Source organism: Kogia breviceps, chromosome 9 (assembly GCF_026419965.1).
Source record: "Kogia breviceps isolate mKogBre1 chromosome 9, mKogBre1 haplotype 1, whole genome shotgun sequence".
Lineage (NCBI taxonomy): Eukaryota > Metazoa > Chordata > Mammalia > Artiodactyla > Physeteridae > Kogia > Kogia breviceps.
This window is the reverse complement of record NC_081318.1, coordinates 68635189-68656707: the sequence shown is the minus strand read 5'-3', so window position 1 is coordinate 68656707 and position 21519 is coordinate 68635189. Positions and strand designations below refer to the sequence as shown.

The following is a 21519-nucleotide window of genomic DNA, read 5'->3' as shown; positions in this document are numbered from 1 at the left end:
TCTCGTTCCTTGCAGCACCGAAAATGGCCCTTTCTTTGCTCGTGGGTCACTTCCCTACATCCTCGGATCTGACGTCCCAGCCCATTAACAGCCCACCCACAGACACCGGCTGTAAAAAGCTAGTAGTGCCCCTGCGCACAGGGCACGAGTTGATGTGAAGTTTGAGAAACTTATCTGAGCGCGCGCCAAGCTAGCTCTGGTCTTTTTCCTTAATCCTACTGGTGCTCCTCCACAGTTAGGAGCAGCCCAAGCTTTTCTGCAGGTGACAGTGCCCAAGGGGCACTGACAAGACACCTTTCATGAGAGCAGTGAGCAGGTCGGACCCTGGGTGCGGGGTTGGGGCCGGCGGGCGCGGCGGCGCGGCCTGGCCGATGGAGTGGGAAGGGGAGCCGCTGCCCGCCGGGGCTCGGGTTTGGGCGCCAGGCGCGCCGCTTGCAGTCCCGGCTGTTGGCAGGGGCGGGCGGGCGTGGGCGCGCTGCGTGCGTCCAGCCGGCGATAGGAAGTGGAACTGCGAGCGCATGGCGCGGACTGAGCCGGAGTTTTGGAGGGAGTTCGCATGTGGTCAGCACTGGGCTCCTAAGCCAGCCCCCAGCTCACGTTACACTCTATTTATAACCTCTCAGAGCCGTTTCCCCTTGAAAGCAGTTCTCTGGGACCACCTTCTTTTGGCTTCAACCTCTCCTACTCTTAACATCTGAGTAGCTCGGAGGGAAGCTCCTCCAGGTCCGAGTGTTTATATGTAAAGGAGACTGGCCGCTAGGGCTCAGGACCGGGATTATCCGAGCTCTGCTGAAACGCGGGCGGCTATTGCTTTGGGAGGGGGAAAAGTCACACGGTTTCCAGGGAAAAGTAACAGAGGGTTGGTGGCGTTTGGAACCGTCGTGAAGTCTTCTGCCTGGAACCCGAGACTTGCATGCTATGGAACACCCGCTCTTTGGCTGCCTGCGCAGCCCTCACGCCACCGCGCAAGGCTTGCACCCGTTCTCCCAGTCCTCTCTCGCCCTCCATGGAAGATCTGACCATATGTCCTATCCCGAGCTCTCCACTTCTTCCTCGTCTTGCATAATCGCGGGATACCCCAACGAGGAGGGCATGTTTGCCAGCCAGCATCACAGGGGGCACCACCACCACCACCACCATCACCACCACCACCACCAGCAGCAGCAGCACCAGGCTCTGCAAACCAACTGGCACCTCCCGCAGATGTCCTCCCCGCCAAGCGCGGCTCGGCACAGCCTCTGCCTCCAGCCGGACTCGGGAGGGCCCCCGGAGCTGGGAAGCAGCCCGCCGGTCCTGTGTTCCAACTCTTCCAGCTTGGGCTCCAGCACCCCGACCGGGGCCGCGTGCCCGCCAGGGGACTACGGCCGCCAGGCGCTGTCACCCGCGGAGGCGGAGAAGAGAAGTGGCGGCAAGAGGAAAAGCGATAGCTCAGGTAAGGGCGCGCCGGGCACCCTCGGCGAAAGGGGGCGGAGAGTTGACTGGGAAGATTCTCTCACTAGAATGAGGCGGCGGGCGTTATGGTACACGTCTTTCCTCCCTGGCTCCTCGCCGCCAAATTCGGCGAGGCTGCTTTGGTCCTTTTATTTTGGGGGCACGTGTTTCTCCGAGCGCAACACTCAGCCAACTGCGTTAAGCTCTCCAAGATTCAAACTAGTTTACCAGAGCGTTAAGAAAAAAGGACAAGTGACAAGTATGTGAAATCGATTGCGAAGCGTGACCTTCCATCTGAGCGATGGGGAGAGGATTGCACCCTGGGATGCAGCGTCCGCTGGCCGTGCGTGCGGGTGCAGTTCCTTGACTTTTCCATTGCAAGTTTCCCGACTCTGAGTGGCTAGATTTTTCCCATCGTTAACTGGATTTCCAAATTATTGCACAATAGTTGGAACTTGCAATGGAACTTGGCAGAGCATATGAGAAAAAAGTTTTCGTTTTTTTTTTTTTTTTTAAATTCTGATTTCAGAGTTCTTTAAATAGCACCCTATTCCAAATGGTAAAAATTTCCCTTTCTTGGGGAAGAAGACAGTCTAGGAATTCAGAGGATTTTAAGGAATGCCAAAGAATTGTAACTAAATACATGCTCAGACCCTTGAAGAAAGACGATTCTTAATAGTAGTTGTATTTATGTGATGCTAACCAAAAAGAAAATCTAAGTTTTTAAAGTGGAAAGTAAAATTCTCCTCCAGGTGAGTATTATCGGAAACAAGTACTGGGAAACAAACATCAACCCGGGTAGCGCTGGTACTGGAGGGTGTGTGTGCGCAGGAGGCTCAGACCTACGTGGGGATAACTTGAGCCGCCACGCAAAAGGGGAACCTTACTGCATGCGGATGCCTGAAGGCACAGGCTGCCAACTAAATTTGAGCAGTCCAGAGAAACTGAAGTTTTGCAGGCAACTCATCAAAGCCCTGACCTATCTATATCCTTATGAAATTGTTAAAAGATGCTTTATAATTAAGGAGGTTGTGAGTTTTCTTCTGTAGCTATAGTGCAGCCTGCGTTCCGTCTTTTCGAAAGCTGTCGTTTGTTTAATATAATATTTACATATTTTCTTTCTTTGCGGAATTGGTTTAACAGTCCTGGAAGATAATTCCAGATATTGGTTTGAAAGACTGAAAAATGTCTATCCTTTATAATGCTTTAGGTAAGATCCCACATGAATGACAACGAATGAGCCGCATATTCCATGTTCTTTTGCAGCAATGGTAACAGTTATTCTTAAGCGTTAGTATCGGATGGATTCTTCTATCACAAACTTAAAATCTGACTTTTACATTCCAAGGTCGGGTGAACTTCTAATGCCCCATCACAAATTAGTTTATATCCAAGAAAGCTGCCAGCAGTATCACGCATTTTAATGGTTTTTACTAACCATAAGTGAAACACTCTTCGGACAGAGAGTTAAAAGGTTAATCATAGCAAGGTTTCCATCTTCATTAGGAAAAAAAAAAGTCAATTTTAGAATGAGATCATTTTATAGAGTTAGCATTTGATATCAATATAACTTTTCTGGGATAAGAGGATCCGAGGTCAGTTTGGTCAGCGGCACTTTAGCAATTACCAGAAGCTCTTACTGTTCATTTTACTTTCTGCAGTGAGAAACCTATGTGATGGATTGTTTCATATGCTTCCTCAACTGAGCCAATGCACCTAAGTCTCATAGGGCAAATTGAATTTTCATATAGGCATATGTTATTCTGGTTGAGGAGAAATAAGGAAAGTGGGATCTAAGAACTGGTTCCCTTCAATTATTTTAATAACAACTTTCTTAAGAATATTGGTTATATTAACAAGTGCTACCCTGCTTTGGTGGGAAATAACCATATAGCAAAATAAGTTTATTTTTTCATGTTGAAGCTGGTAATTAAAGTCCTGGAAAAACAAACAAAAGTTTTCATCAGCTACATAAAGTATTAATAGATTACATCTTGAGCGGGAAATACAATTAGCCATCACCAGGGGTAGAATCACTGGGGAGTTAGAATGAACATTTTCTTTGATGAGATATTTTGAAAGAACTCTTGGCTATCTAAAAAGAAATATAACAATAGTTTCTGGTTAAATATCTGTATACTCTTTGAAAATAAAATTTAATTAGCTAAATTCAATATTTTAGTTAATTAATATTTGTTAGGTCTTTAGCTAGATTTAAATTCAAGGTAGCTTTTTTCCTGGAATGAAATTGTATTTGGTCTTCTATAATTTACGTTCACAGTTATTTCATTTCATATTATTGTAAGGGCATCTTGAGCTAGCAGAAACTAAAGCAAAGTACAAAGTCAGTGTAATTTTGGCATATTGTTAACACATATATCTCTCATTACTTATAGCATAGTTTTAATGTTTCAATATTTGCAAAAAATTATATTAATTTCTGCACTCTTGAAATTTTAAAATTGTGTTAGACAAAACTCACATCATGCATTATAGAGACCATTTATATTTTGTTAGGCAGTTTATAATTTCTGTATATTTCTAGTTGAGAGTAAATGTAATACATAAACCCAGGGCAAAGTTGGAACCAAAATTCTGTATCCTTGCATCTCATACCCAGATTGTTTGAATATGTGTATGACTGTGTGAAATTCTAATGGAATTTTAAGCCCTGGAAAATACTGGAAAACACCCCAATATTTATCCATGGTACTGATGCTAAAACTATAATACGTAACATTTTCCAGTCTGCATTTACATGTGTTCCCCTTCCCAAACACACGTGAACACATGCATATACAAACTCAAGAAGTTTAAGGGTCTAGAAGGAAATACTTATCGACTTTAGGCTTCCATTATAGTTTACTGACAATTGAAAACAACGAAGTTTAATAGAAAATCACACTATTTTTTTATATGTGTTAAGCATATTTGCAACTTTGAACCTGTGCTTTCCAGCACTATTAGCAAAACCAACATCTGCCATGCCTTCAGAGGAACTCTTAAAAATCAAAACTTTACAACTGTACTTAAAACAATCTATACAAAACAGGTGATTCTGAAAAAATGTCTATAAATAGTGTGAATTACTTAGCTTCAGTTACTTTTATTGTTCACCAAGCAATGTAGTAATAAGTATAAACTGCCTACTTTCAGTTAATATCACCAAAATAGATTAATCAATCTAACTTTAGTTTTTATGCAGGTAATATACAGTATAAATATGTAAGTATTTTATATTCAAATTAATTAATTTTATAAAAAATCAAAATTATATCAAAAAGGAAGGGAGTGATTCGAGGGTAGTGATTTTACAAGGTTTTGAATCCTATTAGTTTCTTGTAAAATTGTAAATATTTTATTATAGCTACAAGATCATAAAATACCTGTTGTCAAATTATGTCTGTCTGTATGCCTGGCTCTGCAGAATGATACACAAGTATTATGTTAATATGCTAGAAATTAAATACAGAGTAATGTCATACCTACCCTAACTCTAGACTTATATTACACTTTTTTCTTGATATTTCTATCGTCATGTTTTCTGAAAGAAAAAAAGTTACTTTATTATTCATCTCTGTGTTGCTGGATGATGACTTTTTAGTATTTGCTTTAGAATTTAAAATACAGTCTTTTGGATATAGATGATTATAGGACAGTATTGAAGAATTAAGGGCCTTGAATCTATGGAATTTAAAAAGTACCATTTTCAGTCTTTTTCTTGGAGTGGTAGATTAATTTTAGGTGTGAACATTTTTAAACGATGACCTGAGATTAAAAAACTGCTAAGTACCATTGACCTACATGAGCATTCTCAAATGATTACACTCAAAAGTCAAGAGCAGCAACTCGTTTAGAATCAAGACTCTTTATTGTGGAAAGTCAGCAGTGGATGGAAGGAAGAATGCAAATAAATACTGAAATAGTTTCTATTTCTCCGTAAATATCTTTATTTATAGTTGATTTGAAAAGGAAAAGCATCAAATGTAATACATGACACTGCTAAAACTTTCATATGGGTTAAAAAGCCTTTACCAAGTATTTAAAATTTTAATCTTTTTTACAGTAATTATCAATGGAAACCATTATGTTGGCACACAGTAAGCTGATCGCCACTAATAAACTGAAAAACATATTTTAAACATTACCTTGTTTGTCTGTGTTTGGAAACACAGACCCTTCATCACAGCGTTGGAATTTATAATAACATAATTTTTATTATAAGAGCTAAACCGTCTTAAGAAATTAATTTTAAACAAAAATAAAATAACAGTAGAGACAACCCATCCCCTTAGAATCAGAGAAACTTGAGAGACTAATTCTATATTTAGTAGAAGAATTAACTTTTTTTAAAAGAAATAACCTATGTGTGAATTAATAGCTGAATTATGTAAAAAAAAAAAATCCCCACATATAAATCTATTACATGTGTTTAGCTTAGTAATGGTGCCAGTTTTATTCATTTACCATATTAAAATATGTATATGCTGGGAAATTTCATTATTTACTGTATTAAAAATGGCAGCCAGAAACACACAAAAAATGTGATGGCTTCTTAGATTTTCATTTCAAATGAAAATAAACCATATAATACAATAATATATTTTAGTTTTAGGCTGTGTTATAATATAGTTTAGTTTTAGACTGTGTTCACGTCAGTAATTTATTTTTAAAATTTCAGAGTGAGGTTTTTTTCCCAAGAATTGCTATAATTATTACAAACATTTACGAGTGATAAATGATAAGGGTGAAAAGATATTAGCAAATAAAATACACACAGGAACTCCTTAGCTAGTATTTGTTGACTTAATAGTTGTGGATGATTTGTCTCTCATTTTTTTGCATTTTTGCCATGTTGTTTTTTATAATTATAAAAAATTTTGTGAGGAAAATATATTAGCGCGTGAAGTAAGACTACCAGGAGTAGAATTCTTTGCCACTTGATTGTAATCATAAAATAAGAAGGATTAATTATTGAGTGGCCAGCTAAATTACATTGTATTGGTGACTGATTTCAACGGTTTCATTTAAAAAAAAGATAAAACACAAACCAAGATCAAAGTCCACAAACTAGAAATTGTATTAGATATGATGTATTTACTATTTTTCATATTTAAACAGCAAAACACATTTTATTGTCACAACTTATTTCTCTCATGTGTTTTAGTCATTAATATGGTTTAGTTATCAATAATAAGCTTTTTGTAAAGTTTATAAAGAAAATCAAACACTAACATATTTCCAATTTTTGTTATGATACCTTTATGGTTATTTATTGGAATAGCTGTATCAAACTGAAACCCCCAAGTAGAGATGGAGTAACACAATAAAGAAAAACGAGTTACAACACTCTCTCATTCTCCACACTACTTCTAAATCATAGTCATCGGTGAGGTTCAAAATTCAATTGGAAGAAACCTTGTAGAATATTTTATTACTCTCGTGAAGTAAAACTTAAAATAGTAAAGGTCATTTTAGATCCCAGGCTTCTATTTGCATTACCTATGTAGAGGCATAAGTAACTTAAATCGGATCCTCTTTTCTCTAATGATTTTCTACGTACATTACAAAAATGTAAGGAATTTGTTTTCCCTTTAAGGAATTGTGTTAGATAGTATTTTATGATACAAATTAATAAATAATATATCTATTAATCCATTTGTATAAATTTCAGATGTTTTTTCATACTTCAGAGTAAATATTTCTTTTTAAAACCTTTTGAAATGCTTCTTACTAAATTAACTGAGAATCACTTGGTAAAAATATACCTTCATTTGGAATTGATTGGGTCAATTATTAATATTCCTTTATATTTGGAATTTTAAATATACAATTAAAGTCCCCTTATCCATGAAACCTTTATTTATAATGTCACACATTCCACAGCAATATAATATTTCTGAATTTAACGTGTTACTGCCTGCAAATTTGGTACTTTTTTGGTACCAAATTTGGTAATTTGGGTACTTTTTGGTACAAATTTGGAATATTGATTTTCATAGGGCTCTGAAATTATTTTATGATATGCTGTTTGATCTCTTCCATGTGCATATGAATAAGAAAAATCAGGTGAAATCTGTATTAATAAGAACACATTTTTGGAAGGGGTGTGTATGGGGAAAATTCTTTCAAAAATAATTACTTTGCTCTCTATACTATATAGATTTAAAAATTAATAAATTTAATCTTCAGTTTATCTGATATTATACCTATGTTACTTTTAAAAGTTAGCATTTCCTTAAAAGTTTAATACTTCTAAAATATTTGTGTATTTTGGTGACTTAATTCTTACATCCTTGGAGTTTTTAGTTTTATTGCAAATATGTTTAGTAGGTAATAACTCGTAGTAGCGAAAATGTTAGGGTTTTGTTTAAAGATTTAAATTCAGAAATCGTTGCTCTTCAAAATTTCATAGAATCAATTCGATGAGAATGTTTCAAATATATCGGGTTGGGCAAAAAGTTCGTTCGGGTTTTTCTGTAACATCTTACAGAAAAACCCGAACGAACTTTTTGGCCAAGCCAACATTTAACTATCCTAGTGTTTGTTTTCATAAGCCTTCTTGCTAAGATGTTATAGGTATGTTTCTTGAAGCTATATAGACTGTATTGGTTGAAATTGTGAATATAAGGTGTTTATTTTTTATAGTTTTTAGTCCCTACTGTATTTTAATAGAAAGGTTAATGGTATAAAAAAACAGTGAATGTGCTGAATTAACTAGGACATGGCAGCTACACTTAAAGCACACTGTATACATATAACTGATTCACTTTGTTATGCACCAGAAACTAACACAACATTGTAAAGCAATTACACTCCAATAAAGGTGTTAAAAAATACAATAAACATTGAAAAAGAATTATTTATATAAATGTATATATACACTAATAGATAGAATTTCAAATTTAATTTCTTAATAACAGATCATCTGAACTAAAGTATCCACATTAGAGATGATAATATGATGTTAAATGTGCTAGTTACAAAATAAAATATTAATTTTGAAGCACATACGGCTGTGAGGAGAGTCCAACAGGCTGAAGCTGATAATCAGTGCTAGTCATAAAATCAAATCTGCCAGCACCCTGCAGTTTCTGTTTTCTTTGTTTTTCTCTCCACACATTTCAAGAGATTTTATAATGCTGCAAGAAAAAAAAAATATCCCAGTTATCTTACATGACTGTGGGCAAGAAAAATGATTAAGATGAAGTCATCTCTCTCTCAGGCTCTGTGGAAACCTAGAGGAGAGTCCAGCTTGGGTTGGTGGATGCCAGTAGAATTTTAAAGGCCTAGAGTTTTGCTCTTTGAAAATATAGCCTTAAAGCTTTGCCAGAAATAACACCCAAATAAAAACTTATTTTTGCAAATGATAGTTATTTGCAAGTGTAGTGGTGAAATATATTCGGTGTCTGTATAGGCGGCTTCTTACAACTTTCTGTACTGCACAGGAAACTTTTGGATGAGTATTCTTAGCCTCCTGAAAAACTAGCAAACTAAACTGAGGTGTATTCTTATTAGTTTAAAAAAATGGCCAATGACTCTTATCAAATAAACAATGAATACCCAGTAAATTTCACAAAATATTGATTTTATTTTGTTAGTTAAAATACACAGCTCAGTAAAATAGAATTATGCCGTCAAAAACTTACTGGGAACTAAGTTGATAAATAGTAGCTTTGATTTTGTAGGATGCCAGTAATTTAGCAAATGGCTTTCACATTTTAAGAACCATCAAAAGAGAGCTTTACTCCCAACTGGATACATTGACTTTTAAGTGATATCCTTCTTATTTAATATTTTCAAAGGTGAAATGAGTTTTTCAGTATTTTCAATGTCTTTAACAATGAAAATCTCCCCAACTACAGGATACATTTACTTTGTTGTTTTTTTTTTTCCTTATTTGTAGTATAAATGGATCTGGATGCATTAAACTAGAGAATATCTACATGTAAACTACTAAGAAAGACTGAAATGACAGGAAGACCAGAGGTTAGGCACCCAAATTTAGGGGCCTGCTGCCACACACATTTCCAGGATTACTATCTTTTGAACATTTACCTTCAAAATTCAGGGACTTGTGGAGGCCTTTTCTTCCAGAACTATTCTTTGTTCCTAGAAGTAGAGCACCCCATTTTTTCTTGGATACCCAGATGTTTGGGAAAATAAGAAGAAACAGCAATACTACTTTTTTTTTCATTTTTAGTCAGTAGCTTATAGATTATGAAGGATTTATCTTATTTCTTTGTTATCCTATTAGACAAGGAAATAGGTGGCTCACCCATAGCAATAACTGAAGGGAGGTTGATGGTGACTATTTAATGGTGGACAGTGTGTCGGGAAGCAGCAGGATGGGGCATCACTCAGAGCCTGTCCACAATTGGAAAACATTAACGCCTGTAAACCTGACAAAATAGAGGGAGCTTTTACACGGATCTGGAATCCAGTAAGAGCAGCAGGACAGAAGCCTTCCAGCAAAGTTGGGACTTCAGGTGGAAGATTGCAGCTAATCTCAAATATCATGCAGTAGCCTCTCTGCATGCCTTCCCATCTCCTTCTCTTGTCTCCCACTGGCCAGATATAATCAGAATACAGAGAAACAGATCCCAGAGGTCTCGGTGGATAAAATCCATAGAGGTCAACCTAAAGGAATGCAGGCCATAGAAGAGAAATGTCAAGAGTTGATCTGGGACAACACAACAGATCCTTCTGTCTCTTCTAACTATGATTTAACTTCTCTGTAGTGTAGTTTCCTAAAAATTAAAGTGAGTCAGTAAACATAAAGTACTTAAAACAATGTCTGGCTCAGTAAGTGTTGTTATTTTTATCTTCTATCAATGTAGGTGCAATTATGTTGTGGGTATACACCATCTGGAAACAATCTCTGTCTTATGTTGCCTGTTTATTTGTACTTTACTGCAAATATTACTGTAGGAGATGTTGCTTGCCTGAGATTGCTATTTAAAATAATCTGCAACTGTCCCTAGAATTATGGCGCATGCCATTTTCCTGAAATGTAGGATGAGTTTTAGACCAAGCTGTGGAAGAGACTCAAGTTTCCTTCACTTAATAACCCTTAAGATTCCCATTCTTTACCCTTTTTGTTTGGACATCTCCTAACCTTTCTCAAATGTCTCCTACCACTTCTCCATCGAACACCTGTTTTCAAGAGGAATGTACAAAGGGGTATTTAGTCAAGAGGGAACAGAGCTTAAACCAAAGGGTTTTAAATATGAAAATAAAATATCAGGTCTCTCTTGCCGTTGTTAACTAGGAAGTTGGACTTGACATTTTTCTGCTGTGTTATAAAGTTCATTGCTGAGAGAATTTACATATTATAGCCCTATGTTATTTTTGATGGTTCCATTTGGAGACCCTCATGAATGGTAAATATGCAAATGTTACAAAAAACTAAAAATGTATTATATCTCACATAAAATGCATAAAAACAGTTTTATAATGGTGATAAGTCATTTTTTCAAAGGAAATGATTATTTATTTGTTTGTTTATTTATTTATATTTAATAAATTCCTGAGAATTATTGCTTAGGTTGAGGCAATAGAGAACAAAACCTGCCCAAGTTGTAAGTCCTGGGTGATTGGCTAGTTTTGTTCTATTCAGCTTACTCACCTCTCCTACGCCCACAATTTAATGTGGCGAATTCAGAAATGTATTTCAGGGAAATTTTAGATTATTATATGTGATGCTCTGTGGCAGTTGTTTTTGAATAAATAGTAGAATCAAATACTACATTAAAATTCTAAATGTCAAGAGCTAACTCTTTCAAAGCTCTTAGATTGACAGCAATTTAATCCCTAAAATGAGAGAGTTTTAAAGGACTATTGATTACTTCTCTGCTAGATAATGGGAGGGCTGAGAGGTGGTAGGGACAGGGGTACAGGAAGAAAACAAAACATTACATGTTCAGTAATACACAGAAGCAACAAGAAAGAGCCAACTTCATCAACTATTTCGTTCCTCTTGGGTTTCAAGGGTAGGCTTGATTTGTCAGTTTTCTAAATGACTTATAATCGATAATGTTTCAACAGATGATTAGAATCAGAATTATCAGGACACTAGAAGAGACCCAAGGCATCACGCAGTTCAATTAATGTATCTTCTAGATGAGAGAGTGCACCCAGAGAAGTTGAGTAATGTCTGTGCACTCAGCCAAGTAGTACCAACTGAACTTCCATATCTTAACTTCAGCCTAGTGCCCTTAAAAGGAAAATCTCATATCATATTTTGAAACTTTAAGGTTTAGTCTTCCCAATGAAAGTAAATTTCAGCTCATTTAAAATGTTGGCTACTGCTTTTGAGTGAATAAAAATTTGGCAAAATGCTTTACCTGGGTGTAAACTACCTCTCTCTGAATCTGAATTTATGATGACCTTGGTCATTTTTCATTCTTGTTTTATAAATATGAACACTGTTATTCTTTCTTAGCTTCAGTTTCCTGATGTAGTTCTTGCTATGGGTTACCATTGTGCCTGCATATTTTTGACACCTTGTACAATAAACCATAGCATTTTAAGTTTAATATATGGTATTGTGCAGATGGACTTTGCTATATGATATCTATAGGTAATAGGTATTTATATAAAGGGAATCATATTTTGGGTAGCCACTTGTGAACTGAAGAACCTGTCTCCTGTTTTAAAATGTTTAATGCAATACTAGTAGATTTTATTTAATTGGGCTTTACCTATAACATATTTGCATTTTGTGTGCAATGTAATAAATAGCTACAAGTAGACACCAAGCAACTTTCCCTTGTCTCAAGTCTTAACTTTAACTCCATTTAAAAATAATTATTGATGTTATTTTTTAATTGAATACAATCTTTTTTTTTGCCCAGAAGATACTAAAAAATGTTAATGATTGACCATTTTTTGCTTTTGCTAACCAGATGTGCCTTCCTTGTTTCTCCTCCTGTTCTGCTGACACCCATCTTCCCCATCATCTGTAAACACCAGACCCATGTGCTTCTCCCCAATACAGTGAACCGTGTAACCTCTGGAACACTCTAACACCGACCTCTCATAGTAATTCCAGATCCTTAGTTCTTACTAGACCCTCGAAAACAAAATTAAACATAAAATATACACTTGGTTCTTCCAAGAATTTTTTTCCTCTTTTGTCTAAACACAACTCTATTTCCAAAGTGATAAAAAATAATTCCTCTTCTACGTAGTTCATTTTAATTTACAGTCAAAATCCCTTCATGTTAATGGTCTCAATTGATGATTTTCTACTCCTTTTCCACTAGACTTAAATTCAAAGTCAGTCATGCCGCCTTTTCCTACACAGCTCAGGCCAAATCCATTCTATTGCATATCACTCTATATTATTTTTCGTATTCCTACTTTGATGTTTCTTGCACTTAATTTTGTTCTCTCTCCAGAATTTCTGATGTAGCTCTCTCTTCCAAATATCTTTACTTCTGCTCATTCTTCCCTAATGAAATCCTACATTCAACATATAGTAATATTTCGACTTTGTCATTCCTCTTCTTGGAATTCTGCATTAAACTGAAAGTATTCTACACTGACAATATGAATGTTTAATTATAGGCTTTGATGCATATGCATGGAGTGGCTAATGGTCGTCAATGATATACCACTAGGTTTTACTTGTACTGCTTCTTGTGTGCAATTACTTTTTGTTTAATATCATTTATATCTAATTATATGTTATATATTACATACAATTAAATATATAATATAATCTCATACATATTACATATAAAATCTGATAGATATATTTAGAGAAGTTTTTTTCTGACAAAGTCATCTTTCATTTAGTCTTTGGAGTACAATGTGAAATATTACTTTAAAACTGTGTTCTGGGGCTTCCCTGGTGGCACAGTGGTTGAGAGTCTGCCTGCCGATGCAGGGGACACGGGTTTGTGCCCGGGACCTGGAAGACTCCACATGCCGCGGAGCTGCTGGGCCCGTGAGCCCTGGCCGCTGAGCCTGCACTCCGCAACGGAAGAGGCCACAACAGTGAGAGGCCCGCGTACCACAAAAAAAAAAACCCCAAAAAACTGTGTTCTGATAATTCCTAATGTGGGTACCTAAATATATATAGTCATAATTTCATTCAAGAATTTTTCCCACAAGATTTTCTGCATCTTCCATTTGACAAGACATGCTACATATTACTTACTATCCAATTTCTTCTGCTAAAAATTTAGGGATATATATTAATAGGATTCCATCTACAATCTCCCAACTCAGTCATTAAAGGCTTTGTTGACCAGCAGGGCCAGTTTTGTTGATATTGCTTTTTTTTTAACCAATATTTCCTCAATAAATTTTGTTTATATCTACCCCTTTTTAAAAAGTTTATTATTTTGAGAAAATTGTATAATCACATATAGTTGTAAGAAATAATACAGAGGGATCTCGATACCCTTTACTTAGTTTTCCCCAGTGTTAATATTGTAATATAGTTATACAACCAGGAACTGACATTGGTAAAATCCACTAATCTTATTCAGATTTCACTAGTTCTATTGCACTCTTGTGTGTATGTGTGTATGTGTGTGTGTATTTAGCTCTATGCTGCCTGCCAGATTTATTTTGTATTTTGATTCTGAAGCCTGTAATATCTTTTTCCAATATGTATATATTATTTTCATTAATATACAGCTTGTGACACCTTCTCAGGTCAATACCACCCTAAGCTAATGACTGCATTTCTCTTACCACATTAATGTCTGTATTCTGCATAACAACACAGTTAAATTTGCTGTTTTATTTTGCATGTCTCTAGTCTTTGATTTGAATTACATGTATTCCCAAAGAAAAAGTCTATCTTCTTTTTCTTTTAATGTGGTATCCAGCATTAGGATAGGTGCATAGAAGTGCTTGGTAAATGCCATCTGTGGCATAGAAAATGCTTCACTAATGTTGAATGAATTGTTTGTATCAGGGGTTTTCTGAGACTCTTGGTTCCAGGATTCTAGTAGTTGGGCAAATTCAGAAGATTGTTGGTCAATCCATAAGGGAGTTTAATGAATATTGACTTTAAGTAATTATCTGTATTTGTTTCTGAATGATTTTTATGGATGCTTTCTAAAGTGAAATACCTTTGATTACATGGCATATACTTACCATTTGTGAATTAATCGAGACAAAAATAAATACTCATTTATTAGAAACTTTATTATAAATCAGCGAAAATCATCTACATTTTAAAAGGTAAGGTGCATATACTTTCAACAATTTAGTGATTGTTAAGCCCAGTTTCCCATTAACTACTGTATAGAAATGTCTTATTCCATTATTTTGGGGTGCGGCGAGATTTTATGAAAATTCTGTGCAGTTATGCTGTGAATTGTTGAGCTTTTGCACATTACATACAACCAAGTAATCATAGTACTTAAAATGTCTGTCTAACAAAGCCAAAAAATTAAATTAAACTTGAAATTATCAGGCATTTCAGGAAAATATGGAGTATTGATCAATCAGTATTGTAGTGTTGGATAGTGGCACAAATGGTGATTTGAAAAAGAAGGTAGATAATTTTCAAATTTTTCAAGTATGCTGAATTTTTAAAAAGAAATGAAAAATCCCTTTTCTGAGTGCCTTGATACTGTGATGCTGATTCAATCCATGATGCCTCAGCCTGTATCATTCTGCTTTAAGTATGACTGGTTAACCAGATTCAAACAATGGTATGTGATTAGACAATGTGGATCCAAGACACTGACAAGTGACCACACATGAGTTGGTCTGGCTAGTAAGGAAAGAGCAATGACAGCGAGAAGTGGGCAGGCTAAAAAAAATCATCTCAGGCTTCCCTGGTGGCGCAGTGGTTGAGAGTCCGCCTGCCGATGCAGGGGACACGGGTTCGTGCCCTGGTCCGGGAAGATCCCACATGCCGTGGAGCGGCTGGGCCCGTGAGCCATGGCCACTGAGCCTGCGCGTCCGGGGCCTGTGCTCCACATCGGGAGAGGCCACAGCAGTGAGAGGCCCGCATACCATAAAAAACAAAACAACAACAAATCATCTCACTTGTGGTTTTGAGCTTAGTCACACATCACATGAGCTGTCTCATGAAAAGAAAGTTTGCAGTAAGTCTACTAATTCAAGTAAGTTAGCATTTATTTCTGTAAAAGAGGTAAAATTAATCCATATTGCAAAACATTTTGACAATTTAAAAAAAAATCTGTTATCCATGACGCTGATACTGATTCTACTTTAACAATTCCTTCAGCTCATAAAGAAAAATAACTTTCAGATTTTCCATGCTTCTGGACCTTTTCATTAACATGGTATCATGAGATTACTTTATTAAGACCAGTAACTCCCAACACTGATGTTACATTGGAATGATCTGGGCAATCTTGAAAAATTCTCGTGCCTCATAGAGTATGATTAAGTTAATCTAAAGCAGAGCTGGAATTTTTAAAATTTTATAATGGAAAATTATATCATTAAAAGAATAGAGATAATAGTATAATGAACCCTCAGGTGCCCATCATGTTCAATATAGATTAACATGTGGCAAATCTTAACTCATTTATACCATTCCATTCCTCTCTTACCTTGTTCCAATTACTTTGAAACAAATCTCAGATTTCTTGTTATTTCATCTGAACACTGATACTTTTAAAAAGCTCTCAAGTGATCTAATGTATAGCCAAGACAGAGAACTACCGATGGAATACTCTTGTTTCTAGGTTAAAAAGCTATGAGGAGCAGGGACTCTGTATTCTAAACCTTACCCTTTTCTGCCCATGGAGAGCAATGTTAGACACGGTTGCTCAATAAAATATTACACATTTCTTAGAAATGGCTATTTGTATATCTCTGTTTATCACCAATAATCATAATACTCTCCTATGCTGTGTAGTATGGTAGTCGCTAGCTATATATGACTATTTAAATTTTAATTAATTAAAGTTGATTAAATTTAAAAACCAGTTCCTTTGTGTCAGTAAACACATTCCAAATACTCACTAGCCACATGTGGCTAATTGGCGAATGTAGTGCAGTTATAGAACATTTCAATCTGTTAGAAAGTCCACTTGAACAGTGCTTCTAGACAAAAAGACAAGCTTTCTGACTCTTCGGCTATTGAAAGAGTCATCAAGAATGGGAACCTTCTCAAGTAGAGAAAGATAGTGAGAATTCAAATACCACACAAAGCCAAATTCAGTTAAAAGTATAGCTGTAAACGTTGAAAAATATCTGAAATTAAAATGTAAGGAGCATTACTTTGCTAAAAGATTTCTTGGATAAATGCTTGCTTTACTCAACCACATGTTTACTAAAATAAGATACATTCATGGGTTTGAAAAGGCCAAAGTGTACCTTAAAATAATGGTTAATTAAACATAATGTGTAATGTGGGATTTGGGCACTTACCAAAATAAAAGCAAAATGAGAGATGTTAAATTGTTGAATTATAAATGCAGAATTAAAACGAAGTAAATCACAACATAATGATGAATGTGAATGTAAAAAATAATAGAATTTTGGAAGTGGGAAGGCAAACAATGAAAGCATATTCAAAAATGTAAGGTCAACTAGGGAGATTCTTCGAGGCCTCTTGAGGAATAGGGAGGAGAGCATTTTTCTGGGAACGGGTGGGGAACATGCCAGGAATTAGGCTAGATTTTCCAGGGGGAAAGTATGAAAACTTAATAGAATCAGACAGTGGCAATTAATGACAAAGAATTATTAACTTTTAAAGCCTCTCAAAAGATTTGGTCTTTTATAGTCCCTGGTATGAATTCCAGAATTGCAAGTCAGGTAGCTGACAAACAGAAGAGTGTATTAGAGAAGATTTTTAACTTTGGGGGAAGAAAATGAGGATAAAATATTCATCTTGGCATTAGCAAAGAGCAAATGCAAGGAAAAGTGAAGTATAGGGAGTCTCACATCTGTCCTGTGAACCATCTGGGCCTGTTTGGCTGCAGCCATACATTACACAATTAAGCTGCCAACCGCAGAGTTTTGAATATGTGGGAAGCAGGACTATTCATCAGTGGATTCATCTTTAATAGAGATTAATTGGTAACTAATTGATGATTGAACTGCTGGTGATTTATGGGAGAGAAGGCGATATTAATACTACATATTAAGCAAAGATCTCACTGGATACTTTCATGTTAGAATTTATGAGTTGAGAGTGTATATTCATGTAGGAAAATGTAGGAAAAATGTTAATGATTGTGTTCGGACTATCTTAGGAACACAAAAAAAAACAAACATATATATTATAGCACTGGGCCAAGCATACGTAAGTGTCCAGGCAACTTTCACTGTTTTTTGAGAGATTTTGGAATAGAATCAGGCCAGACCGAATGTAATTTGTAATAAAGTGTTATTGGCAGTGTAGAAGAAGAGTAAAGAAAACATTTTAGTAATTTTCAGTGAGCGAAATTTTGTATTGAAAATTTTCTCATAAGATGTTGGTGGCCATTGATGTGTAAATGTGTGGATGTGGTCATCTCTGTTACTAACGGCAATTGGTTTTTTACTTTAGATGAATAAATCTTAGTTTTTCCAAGTTAAAAAACAAAAGATGCTTTTTCCATGGACTCAGTAATAGAGATAAGGGGTTATATTTTTATGAAAACCAGATAGAAGAAAGTCTGCATTGGCAAAGCATCTCTATTTTAAAAAGAGCATCGCTAATTAAAGAATGTTAGCTAAATGCAATAGAGTTGAATGGATGTTAGTACACAGTAGACATAGGTGACTTCCAGATTGAATGGTTTTACCTTGACAACTCAGGTTGTGAAAAAGCCAAACTAAACCAATAGGAAATTTAAATATGTTATTCAAAGTGGGTGGAATAAAGAGTTTCCACAATTTAACAGTGTCCTGAAGAGGTGCTGAATGAGGGAGGGGCTGCTTCACACAAGAGTCACAAGCAGAACTATTATTAAGGGATGTTCTTCATGAGGTAGTTGTGCTATTCTCAGTTCAGCTATAAATACCCTCACATTTTCTCTACCCTTCTCCTAATATTAGAAACAAAAACTGAAACACAGAAAGTTCTCATTTTACATTTTCTGATATAATTATACTTCTTTTTGAACCACCTATTAACATTAGGAAGCAGCATTAGTATTTTAGATAAAGCTGAAATCCTTACAAACAAGTAACTCAGAGAAAGACTATCTGGATAAATGGTAATTAGTATCAAATTGTAGCCTATCCTCCCCCTGCCCCCAGAAACACAGAGGACACACACACCAATGCCATTGGTATTTCAGTAGCCTCATAATTCACAAACTCAGACATAACTCATTAAATGAGTACTCTGTGCGAGGGACTTGGTTCTGTGATGTGGGTACACTGATAGGAATAGAACACCTTGAGGTTTCTGGAAGGGGCTATAGCATAGTAGGGAAGGCAAAGATGGAAACATCTAGATGCAGCAATATAATAGAAGAAATAATAATGTAGCAAAGGTGATGAAAACCTCCTGAGAAATCCAGGAAGGTTTCAGAAAGTACATGACACCTCCCTCAGTTCCTCTCATTTCTTACTTCTCCCTTCTGAAGCCATGAGTACCTAAAAATCTGTGGCCTGGATCAGATCACCCTTGGAGAAAAATATGAGTATCCTAGTTGAATTTTGAAGATATGAGATGCAGAGTAGGTTTTGGGCTCCTGGGATCCTGTACAAAAACATGCACAAGAGTTCCCCAGGACACTCATATCCATATCCTTAATCGTTATGATTTAAGCATTCATTTGTCTTATGCACCAAGTTTTGTGGGGCAGTAATTGATTTTACATAGCTAAACTTTGTAATTCAAAAATTTTATCCCCAGGTTATTATTTGCTAAAATCACAGTGAAAGGTAAAAGATGCTAGCTGGTTAAATATATATGCTGTATTATACTTGGCATGATATCGATGTTATCTTGATAAGGCAGGAGAGGATTAGGCCCATGGAGTACATTGTGGAGTACATTTATAGGCATGACTGTGATGTTATTAGCTCTCCCGTATATGAAGGGCTGACTTTACTAGAATATTGTGAAACAAGTGAAATGACTTTTAGTCCTTCCTAGGTTTCCCTTCTTGAGTCTTCTTGACATTTCTCTCCATCTTTATCTTGAGATCTGTTAAGACTTTCCTGCAGACTATATTTAAGCACCTTCACAGAATGGTAGAACTGGAAGGGATTCTAGAATTTATCAAAACCACCCTGTCAATCTTAAAGATGAGAAAATTGAGGCTCAGAGAGTGACATCCCTAAAATAATGTATGCAGAGATGGGGCTAATAACTTCCAATTCAGTAACTTTCTCTTATTTCTATAATCTGCTGTTTGAAAATGTCACCCCATTTATTTAATATTAAGATGTCAAATAGCTACACTCTCTCTTGCTCAACTGTTCACTTTCTATAGTAAGGGTACTGATAGCATATAAATCTACTTTCCTGGACTAGCAATATTATCATTTTATTACCACTATCCACTTGGTTTGAATGAATACTGAGTGTTAGTTAGCTGATTTCTTTTACTTGAATCTGGAAGGAGTAGAATTTCCTTGGATGGGATCTCAGTGTCTGCCTTGCTTAACATTTACTTCCTGGTAAAACTGGTCATTCATTGAGGAGGAATAATTTGGGCCATTCTGGAGTTGATATCTATTCTTCATATTTACTCTGAAAATTTAAACATTAACATATATTTTATCAGTGATTAATGTAAAAATGAAATCTATAGTATTGTTATACTTGAAATTACTTCATGATCTGGCCTTTGAGGGTTCCCCAGTATTGCAAAAGTGTTCTTTCTCAATTCCAGACATCTTACTTGAATTTTTTTGTTTCATCACTTTTTGCTTTTAATATTCCTTTGGTTATCTTCCAAAACATATTCAGTGTTACCAGTTCATCAGGGTGCTTTTTTTTTTTTTTTTTTTTCTCTTAGTTTAGGGTAATAGTAGCTTTCTTTGCTCATTTTCTTTCATCTAAGTTATTCTGGAAATGTATGTGGAAGAAGTTGTATCAGTTCACACATTTGACTATATTGAATCGCATGGGTTTGATTTGCCATAATGTATAACATTGTCTTGAACATTTAGAGTGTGCTTAGAAGAAAGCCTGAACTGTAAGAAAAGGTTTTTTTGTGGGTGATGTCCACTTAACTAATAAATCTGTCATCACTGACTGGTCTCCATTTCCTCAGAAATAAACAAATCACTATTAAGTTCTTTGAAGCAGGAGACTGCCAGGAAACACGAAAGTCACTTTTGCTTCATCCTCCAAGATAAAGTATTTAATAAGTGGAAATGAGATGCAACAGAAGGAGCCATGGGGTCTTCACACCTGCTAGAAAGTCCAGCAGGTCTCCGCAGAGCAGGAATGCAAACAAACCTCAGACCTTGACGTTCAGCAAAAGCGCATAGACGAAGCCAAGAATAAACTTTGGAAGGCCCTTGGAAACTTCTTAAGTTGAAAGCCTGAATTATGGAAACCTAGGAAATTTGAAGAGGAAAGGCCAGGAATCTGGAGGCCTGTGACCTCCAACTGAATTAGGCATATAGTTGTTTTATCTTTAGGGTATTTCATTTTCTACTTTAAATCAAATGGCAATTGATCCTTATATAAGAACATTTATTAGAAAGACAGGGCCTTGGTTAAGGAGTAAATGTCAAGCATCCATCACTGAGGGCTTTTTGTTTGTTTGTTTGCTTGCTTTTTTAATTTCAGAGAATTCCAGACCTATGTTTTATTTTTGTTTATCTCGATCAAAATAAATGGGTTTCTTTAAAGTAAATGCACATGTATTCTATCCAGGAATTCACTTGGGAAATACAAAGTCAAGTCAGAGGCAGAACAAAAAAAGAAGCCAAATGTTAACACTCCTAGAAAGACCAAAAAGCAAATAAGATACAAAGGAAATAAAAAAAAAGAAAACTCAAGTATATCTCCCAATTAAATTTAAAAGGGTGATACATTGCTATTTTCTTTAAATTTTGTGTTCATCCCTTATTTTTAATTAAGGAATTTATTTGTCTCAGTAACAGAGCAAATTTCTCTTAACCCATTTCCTTTACATGTAGTTCTTAGCTCTGTGAGCACCAGTTACTGTGATTGATATTTGTTTT

General features: G+C 35.9%; 1 protein-coding gene across 1 annotated transcript in view; it reads left to right on the top strand.

Annotated features, from left to right (window-relative positions):
- The first annotated feature begins 436 nt into the window (after positions 1 to 436).
- MEOX2 (mesenchyme homeobox 2) overlaps positions 437 to 21519 on the top strand; it is a 64356-nt gene continuing 43273 nt past the window's right edge. The window contains exon 1 of the mRNA XM_059073961.2: positions 437 to 1432. Coding sequence (XP_058929944.1) covers positions 919 to 1432 — 514 coding nt within the window. The 5' untranslated portion in view covers positions 437 to 918. The remainder of the gene's footprint in view (positions 1433 to 21519) is intronic.